The sequence below is a fragment of the Polypterus senegalus genome, chromosome 15, assembly GCF_016835505.1.
Source record: "Polypterus senegalus isolate Bchr_013 chromosome 15, ASM1683550v1, whole genome shotgun sequence".
NCBI classification, from domain to species: domain Eukaryota; kingdom Metazoa; phylum Chordata; class Cladistia; order Polypteriformes; family Polypteridae; genus Polypterus; species Polypterus senegalus.
Genome location: NC_053168.1, coordinates 133,629,808 through 133,652,750, shown reverse-complemented (window position 1 = coordinate 133,652,750; position 22,943 = coordinate 133,629,808). Strand labels below are relative to the sequence as shown.

Below are 22,943 nucleotides of genomic sequence, written 5' to 3'. Positions count from 1 at the left end.
TGGCAGCCCATCAGGGTCTGGTTCCTGTCTTGCGGCTGATGCTTTTGAAATAGGCTCAAGATCATAGATATCCCAGAATTCAGTTTTTGTATTATGCAAGCTGACGTGGATGTTAGCATCTCATTTATGATTTAGATTTCCACATTACTGGATCTGCTGCTCATTATCAGCATCAGGAAGGTAAGTAATAAATTAATACAGAAATACCTATCTCAGCTATAAAGATAGTGCTGGGAAATTTGGACAGTTATGGATTATTGTTGTCGTAACTTACAATTTATGCACAGTTGTGAAGATTATTGTGACTATGTTATGTGCATTTTCAGTGCCTGGCAATTGACAAAATTTAATTCACTTAACAAATAAATGAGAGAGACCCGAATGGCGACTCTTCCTATCAAGTCAGTAGACTGATTGAGAGAGCATGGGGGATCATGAGGTCGCTGGAAAGGGGTGTGTGGCACTCCCGATATCTCTGCAAATGGACGAACGTCCAAGTCTTTAGACCCCTGGTGCTCCCTGGTTGTGAGACATGGGCGCTACCCAGTGACCTGAGACGAAGGTGCTGTGCCTCTTTGGAGAATCCTTGGGTACCGCTGGTTTGACTTTGTGATGCTCATGAAGTCCCCAAATGAGGCACATGACCTGCATTGTGAGACAGCGTCATTTACGGCACTACGGCCATGTGGGGCGATTCACAGAGGGTGATCCGGCTCACAGGACTCTCATTTTTGAGGACCCGAGTGGCTGGACCAGGCTAAAGGGAGACCCACGTAACACCTGGCTACGGTGGAGGGTGGGACCGGGCTGCATGTCTGCCTGGGAGGTTTCCAACTGGAATCCTGAGCTGTTTTGTCATGTGATAGGTGCCACAACACGCTGTACCAGTGTATGCTCCCCGATCTTACCTGAAGGTGAATAAATAAATCTTTACCTTATGTTTTATCTTGGTAGAGTCTAATATTGCTCTACTTATCCCTTTGTATTATTAAGATGTAGCCTTTGTCATAATGCCTAATCCCACAGATTTACCACTGTTTATAAGGTATTGTACTTTATAACTTCTCCCCACCTTCCCTTCTACATCTATAACTTCAGGAAATTAGGTCTAGTAAAAGACAAGCTGGAGTTAAGTTACAATTTAAACAATTTATTATTGGTAATATTCATAAATAATAACAATATGCAAAGCACTTTTGAATATTGGAAACCATACAACCTGATAAATGGTGATGTGTAGTTTTAGGTGAGCTACAGACTTGTTAGTTACTTAAACATGTCTCTAGTTAAGGCATCATTTGTGGTCAGCTTTCTCCAGAACAGGCCGCATGCCTGTCTCAATATGGCTGCCGAGCTGTGCTCTTCATTGTGTTGTCCTTTTCAGTTGATGGTGAGAGATGCATCTTCATCATATGTTAGTAAGAGAGACAATGTGAGGCTGAGCAAGTAAATTTATAGATGTTCTGTCCAACCCCTAGAGCCAATAGAATGTCATGGTACTTAAAAGCTTCTGATACAAGCCAATTCCAAACAGGTTTACTTCAGACCAATGGGGGAATAGAACATCTTAACACCTGACAACCCAACCATATGCTAAGGAAAAGCTTGGCAGTTAGGTAGCCTGGCTTTCTTGCGGGTGTTGAAAGACTTTAGCAAAGCAACACTCGCCAAACTGGTTTACGGCACATCCTCCTCCCACTCTGTCCTAAAATTCAAAGAGACCGATTCCTGGTGGGGTTGTAAACATGAATGCTTCTCACATAATGTAACACTAAATTACATTGCTTTGCCTAAATTACAAATAAAGACATACTAAATATTTATCAAGTTATATGCAAAATCTTACATCACAACACCTTATAGAAAACAATTCACAACATCACAAGGCACTAAACAGGGCCATTTGCTAGATGTTTAGATTATGTCAAGTAGATGGAAGTGTTTGCTAGGTTATGTTAAACGTTTGCCTGTATATTTGTGCATAGTAAATGGGAGGTTCTTATAACCCCCACAAGCTGAGTTGAATTGCTATATTCAAACTATTTCTTGTCTCATTGACTACCGATTAGTCTCAATTAGTGACCTGCCTTGACGTAAGTAACACATGGAGGGCACATGGTTTTAATACAATGTAATGCAACAAGCTCAATTGAACGTGCAGTGCCGTACGTTTAGAGCGCATCTTCAAGTATAGAAACAACTGAAGTTTGACAAGAAAAGCGAAGTTTAGAGAAGTGATGTTTTTTCCCATTTTTTTTCGCTGTTTATATACGTGTGTAACAACCTTTTTTCTTTATTCTTGTGTGGACTGTTTTCTTTGAATTTACATTTAATCTTTTAAAATGAGGGCGGCACGGTGGCGCAGTGGGTAGTGCTGCTGTCTCACAGTTAGGAGACACGAGTTCGCCTCCCGGGTCCTCCCTGTTTGGAGTTTGCATGTTCTCCCCGTGTCTGCGTGGGTTTCCTCCCAAAGTCCAAAGACATGCAGGTTGGGTGCATTGGCCATCCTAAATTGTCCCTAGTGTGTGTTTGGTGTATGGGTGTGTGTGTGCCCTGTGGTGGGCTGGCGCCCTGCCCGGGGTTTGTTCCCCCATGACCCTCTAGTTAGGATATAGCAGGTTTGAAAATGACTGGCCGAGTTTTAAAACGAACGTTTGACTGAGAGATTTCTTTCGGCATGCGTCTGACCTGTGTTTGATCCTGCCTTATTCTCCAGCAGCTACAAAGATAATAATTCAATATATTAAACCAAATCGGTCCTGGAGGGCTGTAGTGGCTACAAGTCTTTGCTTCTACTTGATTTGTTAATGAGAGGTCAACTATCACTCAAGCAGCATTTTTATGCTTCATTTTTATTGTCTCGCTTGTTCAGGTTCCTCGCCTTTAACTGCTTATATTAGTCCACTTTTTTTATAAAATTGTTCCTTACTAGCAAAAAGATGCCAATGACAGCAGTTCCCCATCTAATTTGTTTCTATCTCCAGCTGTGTGTGTCACGCACTGTCTGAATGAATAAAATATCTGGAAGGAAACCACTGAGAAAATTGTGAAGGACAGAGAATTACTCCTTCGTTTCAGGCTACAAATCATTTGGATGACACTTGTGGAAATATACAATACAGTCAATTCTTATTATCCTCGGGGTTACATTTCTGAAACACCCTACAGATACTGAACCATTGATCCTAGCGGAATAATGGAGTTGGGTACCAGCAGGACACCAGCTCAAGGGAAGGACCACCGGGGAAGACAGGGTTGGGCCGCCCTCTGCTCTCGCCTATCCTTCTGTGTGTTCCCCTACGGAAGTCTTGTTACAACTTTGACTTCCTCTGTGGTCAGATTTTAACATATTCTAGGCTCTCCTCCACCAGAGACCATGAGCGGCTACAGCAGGGCTGATCCCAGATCTTTTCTGAGCCATCCAATTGGTAGGAGTGCTGCACGATATTTTAACTGGGAATTCAGAATTTATGAGCTCCTACTTGGCATTTCCAACTGTAATGCCCCCACAAGTCAGAATTCCTACTCAGAAACTGGTCTCTCAAGTCTGAGTTTGTCTGACTTCAGATTGTGACGTCAATCTAAGATGGCGACGTACACTGTGCACTTTACTGAAAACTGTAGTGTTATACCGTTTATTAGCACTGCTCTCTATTTCTGTCTCATTAAACCAGCTGTACACACAGTACTGTCCACCTTTTATTTGTGGACATGTTGCTATGGTGCTTGGATGTGCATCATGTACTGTTATTAACTATTAATTATTCCAAAACAGCAAGCACAACAAACGTTTTCCTGGAGGCGCCCATATTGGTTTTCAAATGTTTTACAGAAACGCAGTCAACTCAGATGTGAGGTCATTCTCAGCTCCGACATCCGAGGTAAACAGAATGCTGCATTAATCAGTGTGAGCTTATGATCTGCTCTTACTGCGAATTCCTTGTTCACAGGGAACAACTGCAAGCCCCCATCCACATCAAGAATGGGGCTCAACGGTTTACCGAAGCCATTTGTTGTGAACATTATTCATTCTCTGTCGAATCAGTATCGTTTTACGAGTTCATTGTTGTCCAGTGTTTCCTAAACATTTCACCTTTCCGGGGATGTTCGTGTGGCTCGGCTACCCTCCCCATCCTAGGACAGCTCATAAACTCTCCTAATTCCTGGTGTCCTAAAGTTAAAACACAATTACTCCTACTCCTAAGAGTAAGGCCACATTCACCTGAGCCCGTTAGGACTGTTTTCCTACTCTGAGATGCCTGAATACCTGCATACGCCCTTAGTCCACCCAGTCTAACCATCTAAACTCGTCAGGCAGGCTTCAAGGCCTGTCACTTCTATCAGAGATCTCTGCACGAGATTCAAAACATTCCTGGCCATCACTAAAAACTTTAACTAAACTTACTTTGCTAATGACGGCACGGTGGCACAGTGGTAGCGAGTAATGAGACCCGGGTTCGCTTCCCGGGTCCTCCCTGCGTGGAGTTTGCATGTTCTCCTCGTGTCTGTGTGGTTTTCCTACAGTCCAAAGACATGCAGGTTAGGTGCATTTGGCGATCCAAAATTGTCCTTAGTATGTGCTTGGTGTGTCTGTGGCCTGCGGTGGGCTGGTGCCCTGCCCGGGGTTTGTTCCTGCCTTGTACCCATATGCTGGCTGTGATTGGCTCCAGCAGACCCCCGTGACCCTGTGTTAGGATATAGCAGGTTTGAAAATGACTGGCTGACTTTTAAAACAAACTTTTGGACTGAGAGATTTCTTTAGGCACATGTCTGACCCGTGTTTGATCCTGCCTTACTCTCCAGCAGCTACAAAGATAATAATCTATATATATATATATAGATAGATAGATAGATAGATGGATAGATACTTTATTAATCCCAAGGGGAAATTCACATAATATAATTCACTAAGGCAAGACGACCATGGAAAGCACGCCGGAAGGGGCGTGGATTCACTAAGCTGCCGACAAGTGAGACACCTATGGCGCACGCAGGAAGGAGCCACGCCCACCAACTCCAAGACCATTGGATACGACGACAATTCGCAGGGCCACGCCCACCAACTCAGACGCGACGACACAGAAAAAATGGCATCATTTATATTCGTCTGTCGTAGAGGCCACATGCAGTGCAGGTCAGGTTAACGTCACGTGCACGTCATGCACCTCTGAGCTATGTTGACTGTTCATAGAGGCATGTTTCTCGTGGAGGTGAGTCGCCATGTGCAGCGTGTGAAACCGTTTGCGAGGGGTATCCCATGGGGTCCCTAAAACAATCCTTTACAACTGAGGTTAAAGTACAATGAAGTAAGCAGTCTTTAAAAATCGAGTTTTCGGTTACGACGCACGACCGTGTGCACCATAGCAAACTGTTTTACACGCTACATACAGCAATTCATTTCCGCGACAAACATGCGTCTTCTTAGATGCTCCTGCACTTTGTACACACCGTCCTCCCACCTCGCTACTACCGTGGTCGGGTGTCTTGGTGGATTGTATATAGAAAAGCAGCCAAAACCGCACAGAGCAATAAAAAGTCTACGTGAGTCACAGGTGCATCTGGACTGTACAAAGACGACAAGTTGGAGGTGGGCACATGAGCGGGCAGTGCATACTGGACGAGAAATTAGCAGACTAGCATGACGGAGGGAGCTGAATGGACGTCCTTCTCCTCTCCTGCCATTCCACACACCCGCCTGAGCGCCATGCACCCCCATCCCTCGGTCTGGCAGGAGAAGGCGCGATGGGGGTTCCCCAGTTTTCAGTCACGGACGATTGTGTGTTGGTTCGTTCCGTGCATTGTTACAATGTTTCTTTTCTTGTTGATTTATTACATTTCCGATTTTTTCAAATGTTAATTTTCTCCCTGTGCTTAAAAATCATTAAAAAACCAGCCTGATTATGTGGCATGTGGTACGCCGCGGGTTGGCCAGTTCAATATATTAAGCCAAGTCGGACCTGGAGGGCTGTAGTGGCTACAAGTCTTTGCTCCTACTTGATTTCTTAATGAGAGGTCAACTATCACTCAAGCAGCATTTTTATTGTCTCGCTTGTTTGGGTTCCTCGCCTTTAACTGCTTATTTTAGTCCACTTCTTTTTATAAAATTGCTCCTTACTAGCAAAAAAGATGCAAATGGCAGCAGTTCCTCTTCTAATTACTGCTGCCTCACAGTTAGGAGAACTGGGTTTGCTTCCCGGGTCCTCCCTGCGTGGAGTTTGCATGTTCTCCCCTCCTCTGGGTTTCCTCCCACAGTCCAAAGACATGAAGGTTTGGTGCATTGGCGATTCTAAATTGTCCCGCGTGTGTGTGTGTGTGCCCTGCGGTGGACTGGCGCCCTGCCCGGGGTTTGTTCCTGCCTTGCACCCTGTGTTGGCTACGATTGGCTCTAGCAGACCCCCATATATATAGGATATAGCGGGTTGGACAATGACTGACTGACTGAATGACTACTTTGTTAATTTTTTACTCTCAAAACTTTTCTCTTTTATTCACTGTAGAAATAACAATCGAATCATATTATCTGAAAAGTAGAGAACCAGCAGAAAAACAACTTTGAATAAATTATTTGTCGGGCTGCATTCCGTTTATCCATAAAGACAATGAATCCTGAATATACAATATAATATGAATTCAAAACTAAACATCCATCAGCATTATTCAGAACAACAATAGACCACCTAATTTCAAGACCCTCCATTTAAAGAAGGAAAGTAAGAATTCCAATCAAACAACCTTCTAGACGTGAAAGTCTCGGCAGGCAAACGCCGTAGCCCTCTTGAGTTAATCAGGCCTAAAGGGTCCTAAACATTTTTCAAATGTGTTTAGCGCACTTGAATATGAGATTTAATTTTCTTGAAATAGTTTTGATAATGTAGTGGGAGCTACTGTATTTAAAAAATGTACGGTGCCCTCCGTAATGTTTGGGATAAGGACACTTTTTTTATTGATTACCCCCTCTGCTCCAACACTTTAAAATTCCAAATCAAACAATTCAGACTTCGTGATTAAAGTGCACGCGGCAGACTTTCATTTAAGGGGATTTGCAGACATTTCGGTCACACCGTGTAGAAATGACAACATGGCGCACCCGTGTCCAGCTGTTGTTCTTCAATTCTCCAGTAGGAGACAGCATGAGGAAGTGTTAGACCCCCTTGCTGCACTTCCAGTGTACCCTTAAAACAGTCTGAGTAAGACAGCCGGCGTGCGTGACAATAGTGTATGTACAGTTGGTGTGTGTGTGTGGAGTCTACCTGAAGTTAATTCACCTGACTGAATTACGAAACGGAAGTGCACACACCTGTCTATAGAAGGTCCTGCAGATGAGCCAAAAAACAAGCAATCCTGCGGCATTGAATCCATAATTTAGTACAGTTGTGGCCAAACGTTTTTGAGAATGACACAAATATGAATTTGCTGCCTCACTTTTTATGATGGCAATTTGCGTCTACTCCAGAATGTTCTGAAGAGCGATGAGATGAATTGCAATGAATTGTAAAGTCCCTCTCTGCCATGAAAAAAATTATTTCCACTGCATGTCAGCCCTGCCACAAAAGGACCTGCTGACATCATGTCAGTGAACCTCTCATTAACACGAGTGACAATGGTGGAGATCACTCTGTCATGCTGACTGGGTTACAATAGAGAGGTTCAGTTGTTGTGAAGAAGGCTTTGGGGGCACCGAAGAAAGCCCGGCACTTCCGTCTCCTAAAGTTGATTCATGGCACAGGGTCAGGGGGCACCACCAGTGCAGAACTTGGTCAGGAATGGCAGCAGGGAGGTGTGAGGGAGGTGAAGACTTTTGGAGGATGGCCTGGTGGGTGTCAAGAAGGGCAGCAAAGAAGCCAAGAAAAACATCAGGGAGAGACAGATTGATATTCTGCAAAAGCTACTGCTGGGGTGAAGTCATTTTCTCTGATGAATCCCCTTTCTGATTGTTTGGAGCATCTGGAGATGAAAAGAAAAGGTGAGCGACGCTACCGTCAGTCCTGTGTCAGGCCAAATTACGAGTGAGCCCACTGCCTTGGCTGACATGAATGGTCTCAGGATGGTTTACTGTTGGCATAAGGACACAGCCCTGAATAAAGAATGGGACCAAAACATCCTCTGAGAGCAACTTCTCCCAAGCATCCAACAACAGTTTGGTGACCAACAATGCATGATGGAGCACCGGGTCATAAGGCAAAAGGGATAACTAAGTGTCTTGGGGAACAAAACATCGAAATCTGGGGTCCATGGCCAGGAAAATCCCCATCGAGAACTTGTGGTCAATTGTCAAGAGGCAGGTGGACAAACAAAAACACACCAATTCTGACAAACTCCAACCACTGATTATGCAAGAATGGGCTGCCATGAGTGAGGATTTGGCCCAGAGGTTGATTGGCAGACAGCATGCCTTGGCAAATTGCAGAGGTCTTGAAAAAGAAAGAAGGGCCAACACTGCAAATTTTGACTCTTTGCAAAAACTTCATGGAATTATCAATAAAAGCCTTTGAAACTTCTGAAATGCTTGTAATTCTACTTCAGTACACCATAGTATCACGTCCTAGTGAGCGGAATGACTTCCGGCCTGTCGCTCTGACGTCACATGTGATAAAGACCATGGAGCGGCTGCTGCTTCACCACCTGAGGCCACAGGTCCGCCACGCCCTCGACCCTCTGCAGTTTGCATACCAGGAGAAGGTGGGAGCGGAGGATGCCATCATCTATATGCTACACTGATCTCTCTCCCACTTGGACAGAGGCAGTGGTGCTGTAAGAATTATGTTTCTGGTCTTCTCTAGCGCCTTCAACACCATCCAACCTCTGCTCCTTAGTGACAAGCTGACTGAGATGCGAGTAGACTCACACCTGGTGGCATGGATTGTGGACTATCTTACAGACAGACCTCAGTATGTGCGTCTCGGGAACTGCAGGTCTGACATTGTGGTCAGCAGCACAGGAGCGCCGCAGGGGACTGGACTTTCTCCGGTCCTGTTCAATCTATATACATCAGACTTCCAATATGACTCGGAGTCCTGCCACGTGCAAAAGTTCGCTGATGACACTGCTATCATGGGCTGCATCAGGAGTGGGCAGGAGGAGCAGGAATATAGGAACCTAATCAAGGACTTTGTTAAATGGTGCGACTCAAACCACCTACACCTGAATACCAGCAAAACCAAGGAGCTGGTGGTGGATTTTAGGAGGCCCAGGACCCTCATGGACCCCGTGATCATCAGAGGTGACTGTGCAGAGGGTGCAGACCTATAAATACCTGGGAGTGCAGCTGGATGATAAATTGGACTGGACTACCAATACTGATGCTCTGTGTAAGAAAGGTCAGAGCCGACTATACTTCCTTAGAAGGCTGGAATCCTTCAACATCTGCAATAAGATGCTGCAGATGTTCTATCAGACGGTTGTGGCGAGCGCCCTCTTCTACGCAGTGGTGTGCTGTGGAGGCAGCATAAAGAAGGTGAGGAAGGCAGGCTCTATTGTAGGCATGGAGCTGGACAGTTTGACATCCGTGGCAGAGCGACGGGCGCTGAGCAGACTCCTGTCAATCATGGAGAATCCACTGCATCCACTGAACAGGATCATCTCCAGGCAGAGGAGCAGCTTCAGCGACAGACAGACTGCTGTCACCGTCCTGCTCCAGTGACAGACTGAGGAGACCCCACACTATGCGACCCGGGGGGATAAACGTTAACATGATACAAAGTTATTGTCTGTAATACCTGCATTGTTATCACTCTTTAATTTAATATTGTTTTTTATCAGTATGCTGCTGCTGCAGTATGTGAATTTCCCCTTGGGATTAATAAAGTATCTATCTATCATAGAAACATCTGACGAAAAGATCTAAAACCACTGAAGCCGCAAACTTTGTGAAAACCAACATTTGGGTCATTCTCAAATATCTGGTCACGACTGTACAGTATATTAACAGCTAGGACATTTTTCCTCTTCTGTTTTCTCCACAATTGTTCATCATTGTATTCTAACTGCCCTCCTTCTCCTCTCCCCACAGCAGACTTTACATTTAAGTGTGAATTTGCTTCATCCCGTTATTATCATTAAAGTGCTAAAACCTCTCACCTTTTCCAATGGTATGTTGTTCTAGGGATTTAGTGCGATGAGATCCACCCCATTGTCCTCATCGCCTCAGAGGTCCCCTCAGCAAGCTGGGGCTCATGGAAGACCTGGAGATGACAACCCCGTAGTGCACTTCTTCAAAACCATTGTAAGTACTCGTCCCCATCACATGAAAATGTTCACCTTAACTAAGCACTCCTGGGGGGCCCATAAAGCGACTAACAGCGGTGGCCTGTGGGTGGGATAACTTGCACAAAGTGTGAAGTGTTTTAAGTGCCACGTAATTAGCTGTTAACATTGAAATGAAAGTTGAATTGAAGAAAGGATTCACTGTATGGGCGGTGAAAACAAAAGGTTTAGAAGGTTGGTTCCAAACATTTATTTTCTGTCCAAAGTATTTAGCGATTGTCAAAGTTTCAGGAAAGTTCAATGAAATGTCCTTTCAGTATCACAGTCACTCACATCATCGTCTCCATCGATGGATTATCACTGATGGATACGATCCGTTAAACAAAAGTTGGGAACAAACACTCAGCTATTGATTCTCAAGAACGATTTCTGCTTTTCATGCAGTGTATCAAACTCTGTAGTGTAAGCTGTGCTGTATAATAAGTGATACGGCCAAAGACCTCCACGATTGTAATACATGCTGGCTTAATGTGCCAGGTGGTGATCAACAATGAGAGTTTTGTGAAGAGTAAAAAGCAATAAATAAAAATATAATATTTCACAATCAGCCATCATTACGTAGGTTTTGGTCACAGGAGTTTAACTCGGACAGTGTGCTAAAGGAGGATACTAAGTACAGATACACCAAGCAATCACAACATTAAGACTACCTGCCTGATATTGTGTAGGTCCCCCTTCTGCCACCATTGAGGTATGAACACTACGGGACCTCTGGAGGTGTTTTGTGGTATCTGGCACCAAGACGTCAGCAGCAGATCCTAAAGTCATGGAAATTCTGAGGTGGGGCCTCCATGGATCAGACTTATTTTCCAACACATCCCACAGATACTCGATCAAATTGAGATCCTGGGATGTTGGAGGCCAAGTCAACACTTTGAACTCTTTGTCATGTTCCTCAAACCATTCCAGAACAATTTTCAGGTGCTGAACGAGGGCCACTGCCATCAGGATATACCATTGCCACAAAGGGGTATACGTGGTCTGCTAAAATCTTTGGGTAGGTGGCACGTGTCAAAATGACAACCACACGAATGCCATAACCCAAGTTTTCCCAAGCAGAACATCAACCAGATTATCCTCCTGCCTCCACTGGCTTACCTTCTTCCTGTAGGACAGGGGTGTCCAACTCCAGTCCTGGTGGGCCGCAGTGGCTAAAGGTTTTCATTTTAACCATCCTCTTAATTAGTGAGCCGTTTTTGCTGCTGATTAACTCCTTTCACCTTCATTTTAATAGCTCTGTTTTTAAGGATTCAGTCCTTTGACTTGATTTGTTTTTTCATTAAATGGCAGCCAAAAAGAAATGAGATGTGAAACGAGCCAACAGATGACCATTTAGGAGCGTGGTCTGTGTACCGCGGAAGCTGGGGTGGGCCTTGCAGATAAAAAAGAGAGAGACCGGTAAGAAAGGAGAAAGAGAAACTGAGAAGTGATTTTGAGAAAGACGAAGGCCAAGAAGGATGGCTAGAGTTCTACACGGGTTTCCGGTAGAAGCAAGAGAAGAAAGGTTGCCAGGTACCGAAAAACATTCCAGCCCAAGGACATCTCAGAACCCACATAGTGGCTCCAGAAACCTGACGTATACAAACTGACACATCGAAAAACTGGTGGGCGGGTGAGATTTGAGAGTGATAGAGTAGGTATGAAGGTCCAAAGAACAGGAGAGGCGAGATTCACGATGGGTGAACAACATTTGAAAAAGAGCCCAAAAATAATGTGCTGTTTTTAAAAAAGTAGCCCACAAAACAAAACACAACCTGCGAAATCCCCCTATCATATTTCACAGATAGGCCAATTGGGCAAAGATGAGAGAGAGAGAGGGAGAGAGGGAGCGATAGTGAGAGGGAGAGAGAGAGAGAGAATGAGGGTGAGGGAGAGACAGGGAGAGAGAGAGTGAGCGAGAGAGAGAGAACGAGGGTGAGGGTGAGGGTGAGAAAGAGAGAGGAGAGAGAGAGAGAGAGAGAGAGAGTGAGCGAGCAAGCGAATGAGGAAGCACAGAATATGTGCCAGCTGAGAAGAAATGTCCAGACGAGCTGAATAACTAAGACAGCAGTAAAAGTGGGAGATAGCTTACGTAGATCCCATAGTAATTTTTTTACAAAAATATTAATGATAATAATTTAGACTTACACAAACAAATATAAAATAACACTACTATTTATATATATTATATTCATTTATGTGTGTGTGTGTGTTAAATAAGGCACTGCAGGTTCCAACCTGGTCATCCCCGTTTAACACACTCAAAATAAAACAAAAAGGGTCACAATGCTCACCTTCACAAGAAAGCAAGGCAAATAAGCTGGTCCTCTTCTCATCCCTTGTCATTACGTTTTTTGGGAGCTCCACCCACCGTTTCAGTCCATTCAATACTGACTGCCTCCTTCCATTAGGTGGAGGGTTTTAAAGGCGGGAGACCGGAAGAGGTGGAGTCAGTTGCCTTCATTGGGCGTCTTCTTGGCGCTGTGGTGGGGAAAATAGAAGAGAAGTTTAGTGTGAGTGTGCCCCCTCTCGGTCCAGGGTGGTAATACCTCTATCAGATGAGCCTGGTGGGTGATCCAGAGAAGCGCACATGTGACGTGTATTATTAATCGTTTTTATTGATATATTTTGTGAATCTGTCCGGGTGACTGTATTTGTTAAATTTTGCTGTTGCCTTTGTTTTCTTTGTATGCTAATAAAAAATAATTTCCTTGTTAACAATTATTAATATAATTTATGTCTTAAAGGTGACCCCCAGGACTCCACCTCCACCTCCAAAGGTAAGCTCCATACTCATCTTCTGTACTGGACTTACATTCTGGCCTTGTATTCTTTCCCTGGGTTGTCATCATAACAACAATAAGAATTGGTGTCCAGTCTTTGGACGGGGGGGATGGGGTGGTGGTGGGGGTCTGGGCTGCACATTCAGTCTGAGTGCTAGCGACTTGAAAAATGAAATGAGGAACCAGCAAGGAGAGTAAAGCTGTGCCTTTAGTAAGGCAAAGTCTGAACACGGAGGCAGAAAAAAGGCGGCTGTTCAGTGCACTGCAGATGAGCTCACTGCTCTCATGCTGCTTTCTGTCCATTTTGTTTTTATTTTTTTATTTTTGCCACCCCGTGTGCCTCTTCCTTTTTTGACTACTGTGTTTCATGTTGCAGGTTTTTGTCCAATTGATCTCTTTCTTATCTGATTGTGCCACTGTTGTTTCTTGCAAATGAACCATCATAACACTGTTTCTGTCTCTTGCATGTCCAGGGGAGAGGATTATCCCTCAGCAGATTAGGCTGGGTAGGTGATAAATTACATTTTTGGTTTTCACAGCTATTTGGTAACTGGGCCACCTCATAGCCACTCAAATCTCACCGAAGCGAGTCTGCCATCTCCAATCTTCTGTTTGAATTCTTACATCATTTTGGCAGCCCAGTGTTTTGCTTATGACATTTTTTTCTTTTTTTTATTATTATTTCTGCTGCCTTTTTTTTGAGTAAACTGATTTCTCTTCCTGCTTCTTCTACAACCAAATAATCTGCACTTTCTGCTTGAATTACTCGGTGATTTTAACAGGTCCTAGACCAGAAGCAATGGCCTCTGTGTGGCGCACTCACTCCTGGGCAGCTCCTCTCTGGCTGCAGGCTTCTCTCACTCTCGTGTGTCTCTTGCCCTCCGTCTCTTCATTCTCATTACACTTCCAACCTTTCACCAATTGGTGATGCTGATGCCATTTAAAAATGAAAATATTACCTTTGATATGTAATAATTAACTAATGGACATTGTACTTCACTTTTTCTCTTAGTTTTATTACTTATGGTATTTATACATAGATAGATAGATAGATAGATAGATAGATAGATAGATAGATAGATAATGAAAGGCACAATATGATAGATAGATAGATAGATAGATAGATAGATAGATAGATAGATAGATAGATAGATAGATAGATAGATAGATAATGAAAGGCACTATATAGATATATAGGTAGGTTCTATATGATAGATAGATAGATAGATAGATAGATAGATAGATAGATAGATAGATAGATAGATAGATAGATCTCTATGTTAACACACCACCCAAGCCTGCCATTCCTGAAGTCTGTGATTATCTTTTGTCTTACTGATGTTAAGCTGGCAGTAGTGTAGTCTGCACCATTTAATAAATTCCTGCACGAGAGCCTTGTATTCATTACACTGATACACCCAACAGTGACTTTGTTGTTAGAGAATTTCTACAGATGATATGATTCAGTACTGTGTCTAAAGTCTAAAGTGTACAGGGTGAACAGGAATGGGGCCAGTATAGTTATATATGAAAGGCACATTGGAATGGATCAATAAATAGATGTAAAAAAATTTTTTATGAAAGGTGGTGTGTCAACACAGAGACCATCCTATCTATCTATCTTATAGTGCCTTTCATATCTACCTCTCTATCTATCTATCTATCTATCTATCTATCTAGCTCTATTTTACATACCACCTTTCATGTTTGTGTATCTATCATAGATAGATAGATACTTTATTAATCCCAAGGGAAAATTCACATACTCCAACAGCAGCATACTGATAAAAAAAACAATATTAAATTAAAAGAGTGACAACAATGAAGGTATAACAGACAGACAATAACTTTGTATAATGTTATCCCCCCCGGGGTGGAAGAGCATGTATTTTATACAGATTTGTTCATGTCTGTCTGTCTGTCTGTCTATCAATCATATAGTGCCTTCTCCTATCTATCTATTATATAGTGCCTTATCTATTTATCTATCTTTTTTACATAACACCCTTCTTATACATCTACTGTATCTATCATATGGTGCCTTATCAATGTATCTATCAATTTTATATAACACCTTTCATATCTATCTATCATGCTTTATTTATGTATCTCTCTGTTTTATACAGCACTTTCCATATCTATCTATCTATCTATCTATCATAAAGTGTCTGATCTATGTATCTATCACTCTTTTCATGTCTGTCTATCTGTCTGCCTAATTCAAATCTGTTTTTTCTGAACAGGTTATAGACAACTACAGAAATTCGTCGTTCTAATTGGTCTAATATACACACACACATTCATATACAGTAAGCATGTGCTGTGTCCTCAGAGCCCCTGTTGATGTATGATGGACCACAGCTGTAAAGAAAGAAAGACCAGTACAAAACAGAACTGTCACGACATAAAACTCAAGGACAATAACACACAACTTATACCACGAGTTCATTTGTGGCTGGGAGTTTGATTTCGATAAACATGTTGATGTTTTCTGCTCGTTAGTTTAAGAGATATTGCACGATCTGCTTTTTGTTATCCATGCAGCAACATTCGGTTGGAGTTTACAGTAAACGCCATGTTTTAGTTCGACCCTTATTGCTTGTACTTTGTTCAGGGAAAGCTTCTCATATCTAGGAGGGCTGATTGAAAAGTAAAGAGCCAAGAAGTCAGAAGGCTCGCACGTCACAATCGAGGTCTCTCCGCCGTTTGTTCAAAGTGTCTTTGCAGCAACACTTCGTTAGCCTGGCTGCCAATGTCGCCATCCTTAACCGCGGCGGTTGGCCACCCCGAACGAGCCACGACTTTCGTTCGCGTGTTGCCACCAACGAAATGCAGCAGCACAGCTAATGTTACGGCGATGAAACGATTTCAAGACTTTCATCACCGCTCTTCCCAAAACTTAACACCAAATCCAATCTCACAGCTGTGCCGTACTTCTGCATCCGTCATGACGACACTGACGAGGGGCTTCCAAGAACTCTGAAGAATGGGGCTTGCCCAACTGCAGGTTCACACACTTCGATCACAAACTCCTGCACGGCATCCCTACGTCTACTTCCGTGAAAGAGAAACAGGGACGGACGGGGTCGTTGCTTTTCAATCACCCCTCGTGTATATGCATAGAGCCTTCCATTACATACAGTATAGGACACATAATGCCTTTTATTTGTCTGTTGCGAGGGAAAACTTAAAAACTCATATTTACTTAAACTCGCGTAATTAAGGCTGTAATTCTTATTTGGATTTCGTTATGAATTGCATTATGAACTACGTTTACATTCAACGTACGTTTTGCGCTGGCTGTTCATTTGTCCAGTAATGTCGCCTGTTTTCTGTCATCATGGTTTGAAACGATAAACTTGAGATGACCTGTTATCACCATATAAGATGCCACACTTGTCTTTGTTTTGCCAGTAGATAAGGAGAGACCCCGTTGTTTAAGTCACAAGTCGACAAAAAGCAGGCGCCTTCAGTGAACGCGTCACTTCTGTGCTGCGCTCTGCCAGTACTTTTACTTTTTTTTTTTTGCTTTAGGATAATGAACTGTACTAAAGAATAAATATTAACAGATCCTTTGTTAAAACCTTGAGTATGAATTTCTCCGATACACATTTTGTTTTGCAAAAAATGTGACAGTTGTTAGAATTTACATGACAGATAAGTTTGAAGTCACACCGGGGGAATTAACGCACCGCTAAGATCCTGCTTCCCGTACTGCGCTGCTGCGTAGGACATTTGAGGATTTAAAGATTCGGTTAGAAGCTCAATAATTACATCCATGTCTGCTGGAAAAGAAACTTGTTCACAAAGGCTCAGTGAGAAGATCAGATAAAAGGCAAAGGGGGGGTCATTTAACGCAGATTTCATTTCAAGCGGCTAATCCCCCTGTGCGTTTGTCTTTTACAGGCCAAAAAAAGTGACACCTGCTCTTCCTTCGGACAAATTCTCTTTTTACTTTGCTGCACAACATTGTCAAGAATGGATTCAAAGTAACATCCTTTTTTTCTCCATAAAAGTTTCTAGGAATGATTGCTGGCAGTCCCGATTTACTTCTTCTTCCTCCAAGAAAGAGTTCCTTAACCCTGAAAAAGCATTTTTGTGCAGTGAAATAACCTGCTGTTGTATTGCTCCTGGTGCGAGGCCACCATTTCCTTATTCCTGTAAATATTTACGGTGGAGAGCAGTTTGATCATCTCATTTTCTGTTTGCAGAACAATTCTATTTCAAGTTTTACTTCCAGTTATTTATTTATTGTTTTAGTGTTTAATCCCTCTTAATTTAGGAACAGCGTCACATAACTCAGTACTGGGGAAGTGAGTGGACGTTTCCCTAAAGTCGATGTCACATTAGACAACTTTGAGTCAGAGCGGATGTCAAATTTGACATCTGGAGTTGCTGATCTCGTTGCCTAAACATGGAATTCTACACAACTAGAATCGCAGACTCTGTCAGATTAGATGACTGAGGAATGACAGTTTTTACATCTCTGTCGTATTGCGAGTTTGCCCCTCGTAGGCACAGGGGCCAGCTACCTGCTGCCTGATGGAGCTGGCGTCCATGTGAAGGCTTTACCGTACCACCTGCACTTCGAAAGAGGTCATCCACCTTAAGCTAAGCCAGTACTTGGATGGGAGACCATCTAGTAAAAGCTTGGAAGAGGAGTTGGTGAGGCCAGCAGGGGGAGCTTACCCAGTGCTTTGAAAGTGGGTCCCAATGCCCCAGTGCAGTGACGGGGACACTGTGCTGTAAAAATGGTGCCATCCTTTAAATGAGATGTAAAATCAACGCCCTGACTCTCTGTGGTCATTAAAGATCTCTTTGTTAACAGGCCTTTAATGACCTCTTGGGCACGGCCATCAGCAGTGTGTGTGTTTGCGGACAGAGTGTCGATCACATTGAGAGGTTTACTTACATTGGCAGTGAAATTCATGTCTCTGGTGACTCTTCCTATCAAGTCAGTAGACGGATTGGGAGAGCGTGGGGGGTCATGAGGTCGCTGGAAAGGGGTGTGTGGCGCTCCCGATATCTCTGCAAAAGGATGAAGGTCCAAGAACTGGTACTTCCTGTCTTGCTATATGGTTGCGAAACATGGGCGCCATCCAGTGACCTGAGACGAAGACTGGACTCCTTTGGTACTGTGTCTCTCTGGAGTATCCTTGGGTACTGCTGGTTTGACTTTGTGTTGCTCATGGAGTCCCGAATGAGGCACATTTACCTGCATTGTGAGGGAAGGTCAGTTACCCGAGGGTGATCCGGCTTGTAACATCCTCATTGTTGGGTACCTGAGTGGCTGGACCAGGCCAAGGGGTCGCCCACGTAACACCTGGCTGTGGCAGACAGAGGGTGGGACTGGACTGCGTGTCTTCCTGGGGGGTTGCCAACTGGGATCCCGAGTTGTTTCTTTGTGTAGAGGGTGCAGCAACGCGCTGTACCAGTGCAGGTTTATCAACTTGACTTGACTTGACTTGTAAAGATGTCCTGGCTAAATTGCCCACCATGGCCTTGTCCAGGGGTTGTTAGTATTTTAATGAGTGGATCACCCCTCTGCCACGTAAAAGCAGGGGTACTGGAATGACACTAAATTGATTTTGTCTAACTGTGCCCAGTGATGGACTGGTATCCCATCTTGGCTTGGTTCCTGCCAGTCTGAAAAGAAATTTTCCATTATAGACAAGGAGAAGCAGAGACCATTAGTATGGGGTGCAAATTTAAGAACCATGCCTGGATCGGTCACTCGTCTATCTTCCCACATATTGGCCCAAAATCTGGAGTCACTTTCAAAACCAAAGAGAGGGCGCAGATTCCACACACAGAATAAACGGGCTGGTAGTTGAACTGACGTCTGTGGATTTGTGTCACAATTCAGAATGTCAGTTGACTTTATAACGGCGTTCTTAGCTGTGAGATTCTTCTTCCTCTTCCACCTTTCCCCACTTCTGTGTGGGGTTCATGTTGTATAGGTTTCAGCGTGATTTGTTTCTTCTTATTTTAAGGATGAGTGCTGCTTAACCTCCTTAGCATTACTTATTTTCACAAAAAAAAAAAACACGTAAAAAGTGTTGACTTTTTAAGCTTGAAAAATGACATTATTATTAATTCTGATCTTTCTATTGTAAAACATGCAACATACTAAAAGTACAAAGACAGAAGTGTAGGAAGTATAATAATGACACAAATAATAATAATAATTACTAATAATTATAACATGAACAGCACCCTGCACATGTGCGAGCCACTTTCAAATTCCCAGAATCCCTTGCGGTTTCATTGACCATTTCAGTTTCACTGCCTGAAGACAGATTCACCTTGTCATCACTGCCAATGAGAGATGTTTATTACAAGACCCCATTATGAGGCCAGGAGAAAACGCATCGACACTGTTGCCCAGGTAATGCTCGGGCCTGACACTTAGGCAAGACGTGCCAACACCGTTGTCTGAGTAATGCTGGGCACTAACACGGCTGGCACTTTTACAGACCGAGTACTGGTCAGGTCTTACACGAGACATGTTTATACCATTGACCTAGTGACACTCGGGACCAACGCTTTCAGCACTGTGTATACAGCCCGAGTGACACTTGGGTCAAACGCTAAGGAGGTTAAAGCATTGGGATACACGGTAGGGCTGTGTTGACCCGTTTCTGCAGGCCTGATCTGCTCCATCTTCTCGGGCAGGACAGATTAACAAATGTAAGGCTGCAACAGAAGACATCGACAGAGTCAATCCAGCAGAATTCCGACAGTCCAATTCAAGAGCGACTCAAGTTACGTTAGGACACCTAGTGGAGACTAAGGGAAAGTGCTCTCAAAATGGAGTCCAGGAAGAACGGCTTCACAAAAATATTGTGGGGACTTGAGAGGGACCAGCGCATCATTGTTATGATTAGGAGTCGTATTTCCATTATTTTCTCATTTCCTTGAGCTGTGTATCCAAGTATAGGTAGAACTTTAGCATTTTCTGATTGGAAACAGTTGTATATTTTTAATGCCTTGTTCCAATGCCATCTTTGTCAGGCATCAGTTGCTATGGCATTAGTATACAAAGACCCTCAGAGGTGAGTTGACATCTTGCCATGATCGATTAAAAGGTCAGCACCGTGCACTTCCCTGATAAACCGAGTTTGTGAATGACTGTTAAGAATTTGCTGCGTGTTAGCGTTGTTAGAACACAAAACATTAGAAATCTGACAAACGAGAGAAGACCATTTAGTCCATCCACCCTTGTGTTTAGCTACTAGCTAAGCTGTCCCCAGTATCTCATGCCAATACTTCTTAAAGGTTGTTGAGGTTTAGGCCTCAACTCCACGTCTCAGTAGTTTTGCACCAGAGTCCCACAAGTCTTTGTGTAAAGAAGTGCTTTCTGACTTCAGTCCTAAATGCTCTTTCCCTTCATTTCCACCGGTGTCCTCGAATATTTTATTTACCATTAAGTTAAAAGAATTCTGCTGGATCTACTTTATCAATGCCTTCAAAGATTTTGAAGACCTGAGTTAGGTCCCCATGCTGTCTCCTCTGCTCGAGACTGACCAGGTTTAATTCTCTGAGTCTGTCACAGTAGGACATGTCCTCAAGTCCTGGGATGCCCCTGGTTGCTCTCCTCTGCACAGCTTCAAGTGCTGCTATGTCATTTTTGGAGCGTGTTGACCAGAACTGCACACAATACTCCAGATGTGGTTTCACTAGAGCATTATATAGTTTGAGCATACCAATAGTTTTTATGATGTAAACTAACTTTTGATTTGCCTTTTTAAAAGCTTTTGCACATTGCTTAGACAATGAAAATGCTGTGTTAACATAAATCCCTAAATCCTTGTTTCCTGTGGGACAGTCTTTTGGATTTATGATTCATACCCACTTTTAGCACTCTAATGTCTAATAAGGACTTGAAGTCCAAAGAGGTTCTGCTGAAGCTTTATAACGCGCTGGTGAGGCCTCATCTGGAGTTCTGTGTGCAGTTTAGGCCACCAGGTTTACGTCTGAATACACAATGGGAGGTCTGAAAAGCGAAAGTATGCCTTATAAGAAGGATTTAGGAGTCATAGTGGACTTGTTACTATCAACGTCCAGACAGTGTTCAGAAGTCATTAAGAAGGCTAACAGAATGTCAGGTTATATAGCGCCTTGATGTGTGGAGTTCAAGTCCAAGGAGGTTCTGCTGACGCTTTATAACACACTGGTGAGGCTAATCTGGAGTCCTGTGTGCAGTTTTGGTCTCCAGGCTACAAAAAGGACAAGGCAGCACTTGAAAAGGTCCAGAGAAGAGCGACTAGGTTGATTCCAGGGCTACAGGAGTTGAGTTATGAGCAACGATTAAAAGAGTTGAGCCTTTAGAGTTTAAGCAATACAAGATGAAGAGGAGACCTGACTTAAGTGTTTAAAAGTATGAAGGGAATTAGTCCAGTGGATCGAGACGGTGACTTTAAAATGAGTTCATCAAGAACATGGGGACACAGTTGGAAACCTGTTAAGGGTAAATTTCACACAAACACCAGGAAGTTTTTGTTTTCACAGAGAACCACAGACATGTGGAATAAGTGACCAAGAAGTGTGGCAGACAGTAGGAATTTAAGGACCTTCATGACTCGGACTTGATGTTGTTTTAGGAGAATTAAACGGATGGGACGGGCGAGCTTTGTTGGGCTGAATGGCCTGTTCTCGTCTCGATTGTTCTAATTCTTTAAAAGTATCTGAGGCAACTTATACTGAACTAAAAGAGCGTGATGAACTCCTTGCTGTCATATTTAGAGGTTTTGAATTCTTCAGATTTAATTTATGCACTTGTTTTCTGCATATTTAAGTGTTATGAATTTCTGCGGTTAATTTCAATTATCCTCACACAGCATTTTTCTCTTAGTCTTCATACTGCTGATGACAACAGTGCTCTGTTGTCACCGTGTACTGTCTGTAACTCATGTAATGTGACTTCATCACCAGAAGGGGATTTTCACAATTTCTTGACGTCCAAGATTTTGGATTCAGTGCTACAAGTGTTAAAAATCTTATTAGGGAGTTAGGGCTCTGTGTGGCTTTGGGTTTCGATTAACGCATTGGGTTTAGTTCACTGGTTATTCTGATTTTTCTAGATTTGGCCGCTACAAGTTTTGAGGACTTACCTTTTTGACTCCGGTTGTTCTCCTTTTTCTGTTTTTTCCACTCTGGCCGGACACTTTCATTCTTCAAATGCCATTATAAAAGCCATTCCTCTTAATTTCTTCTTTCAGACAGTCGGCTTGCTTAGACAGTAATGCACAAATAACCAGTAAGACATTTTCTTCACAGCAGGTATGCCACTATAACATGCTCAACCTGGACAAAAAGTAACCTTTGGATTACAAGTATTAAAATAAAATCCAGGCTTTTGGGTGGTAAGAGAATTTGAACGTAATCTACTACTGTATATGAACTCTGTTTCCGAATGCAGAGCTGATTTTTATTTTTTATCGTTTTAAACATTGTGCATTACTCACCCTGTGTGTTCAAATATGGCATCCTCTTCGGAAGACCAAGCCGGCCAAGCCTCTAATCACTGCGCCTTCACTTCCAGGGAACCGATGGACAGAAACAGCACGTACATGCCAGGTCACACGAGGCCATGAGATCTGCTCACAAAGGCCACAAGGACGCAAGAGGAGACGGCCAAGGCACCCTTTCCAAAATTTTTAAACTGGTAAAGTAAAAGAATTTTACATTAAGAAAATGTCTTTATGCTTAGTTACTTGCAGAAAACAAACGTGAGAATCAACATCAAGGATTTTTAAACCGCCATTGTTTTAAAGTGCAATTGTTGTTGGACCTGTTGAAGCGTAAAGGAAATAGTTGTGTCAGTGTTTCATCTAATGAACAGAGCCATTTTTACACAAGTGTCCCCCTCACTGCACTGGGACATTGGGATCCACACACAGATCACAAGGTAAGCGG

At 43.2% G+C, this 22,943-nt stretch overlaps 1 protein-coding gene across 2 annotated transcripts in view; it reads left to right on the top strand.

Annotated features, from left to right (window-relative positions):
• The window catches only part of mbpa (myelin basic protein a), a 146,423-nt gene that overhangs the window by 117,709 nt on the left and 5,771 nt on the right, over nucleotides 1-22,943 (top strand). The window contains exons 4-7 of one of the 2 annotated variants that reach the window (XM_039736342.1): nucleotides 10,103-10,222; nucleotides 12,990-13,022; nucleotides 13,499-13,531; nucleotides 22,570-22,692. In XM_039736342.1, the coding sequence (XP_039592276.1) occupies nucleotides 10,103-10,222; nucleotides 12,990-13,022; nucleotides 13,499-13,531; nucleotides 22,570-22,692 (309 nt within the window). The remainder of the gene's footprint in view (nucleotides 1-10,102; nucleotides 10,223-12,989; nucleotides 13,023-13,498; nucleotides 13,532-22,569; nucleotides 22,693-22,943) is intronic. The other variant, XM_039736343.1, reaches the window with a different exon arrangement.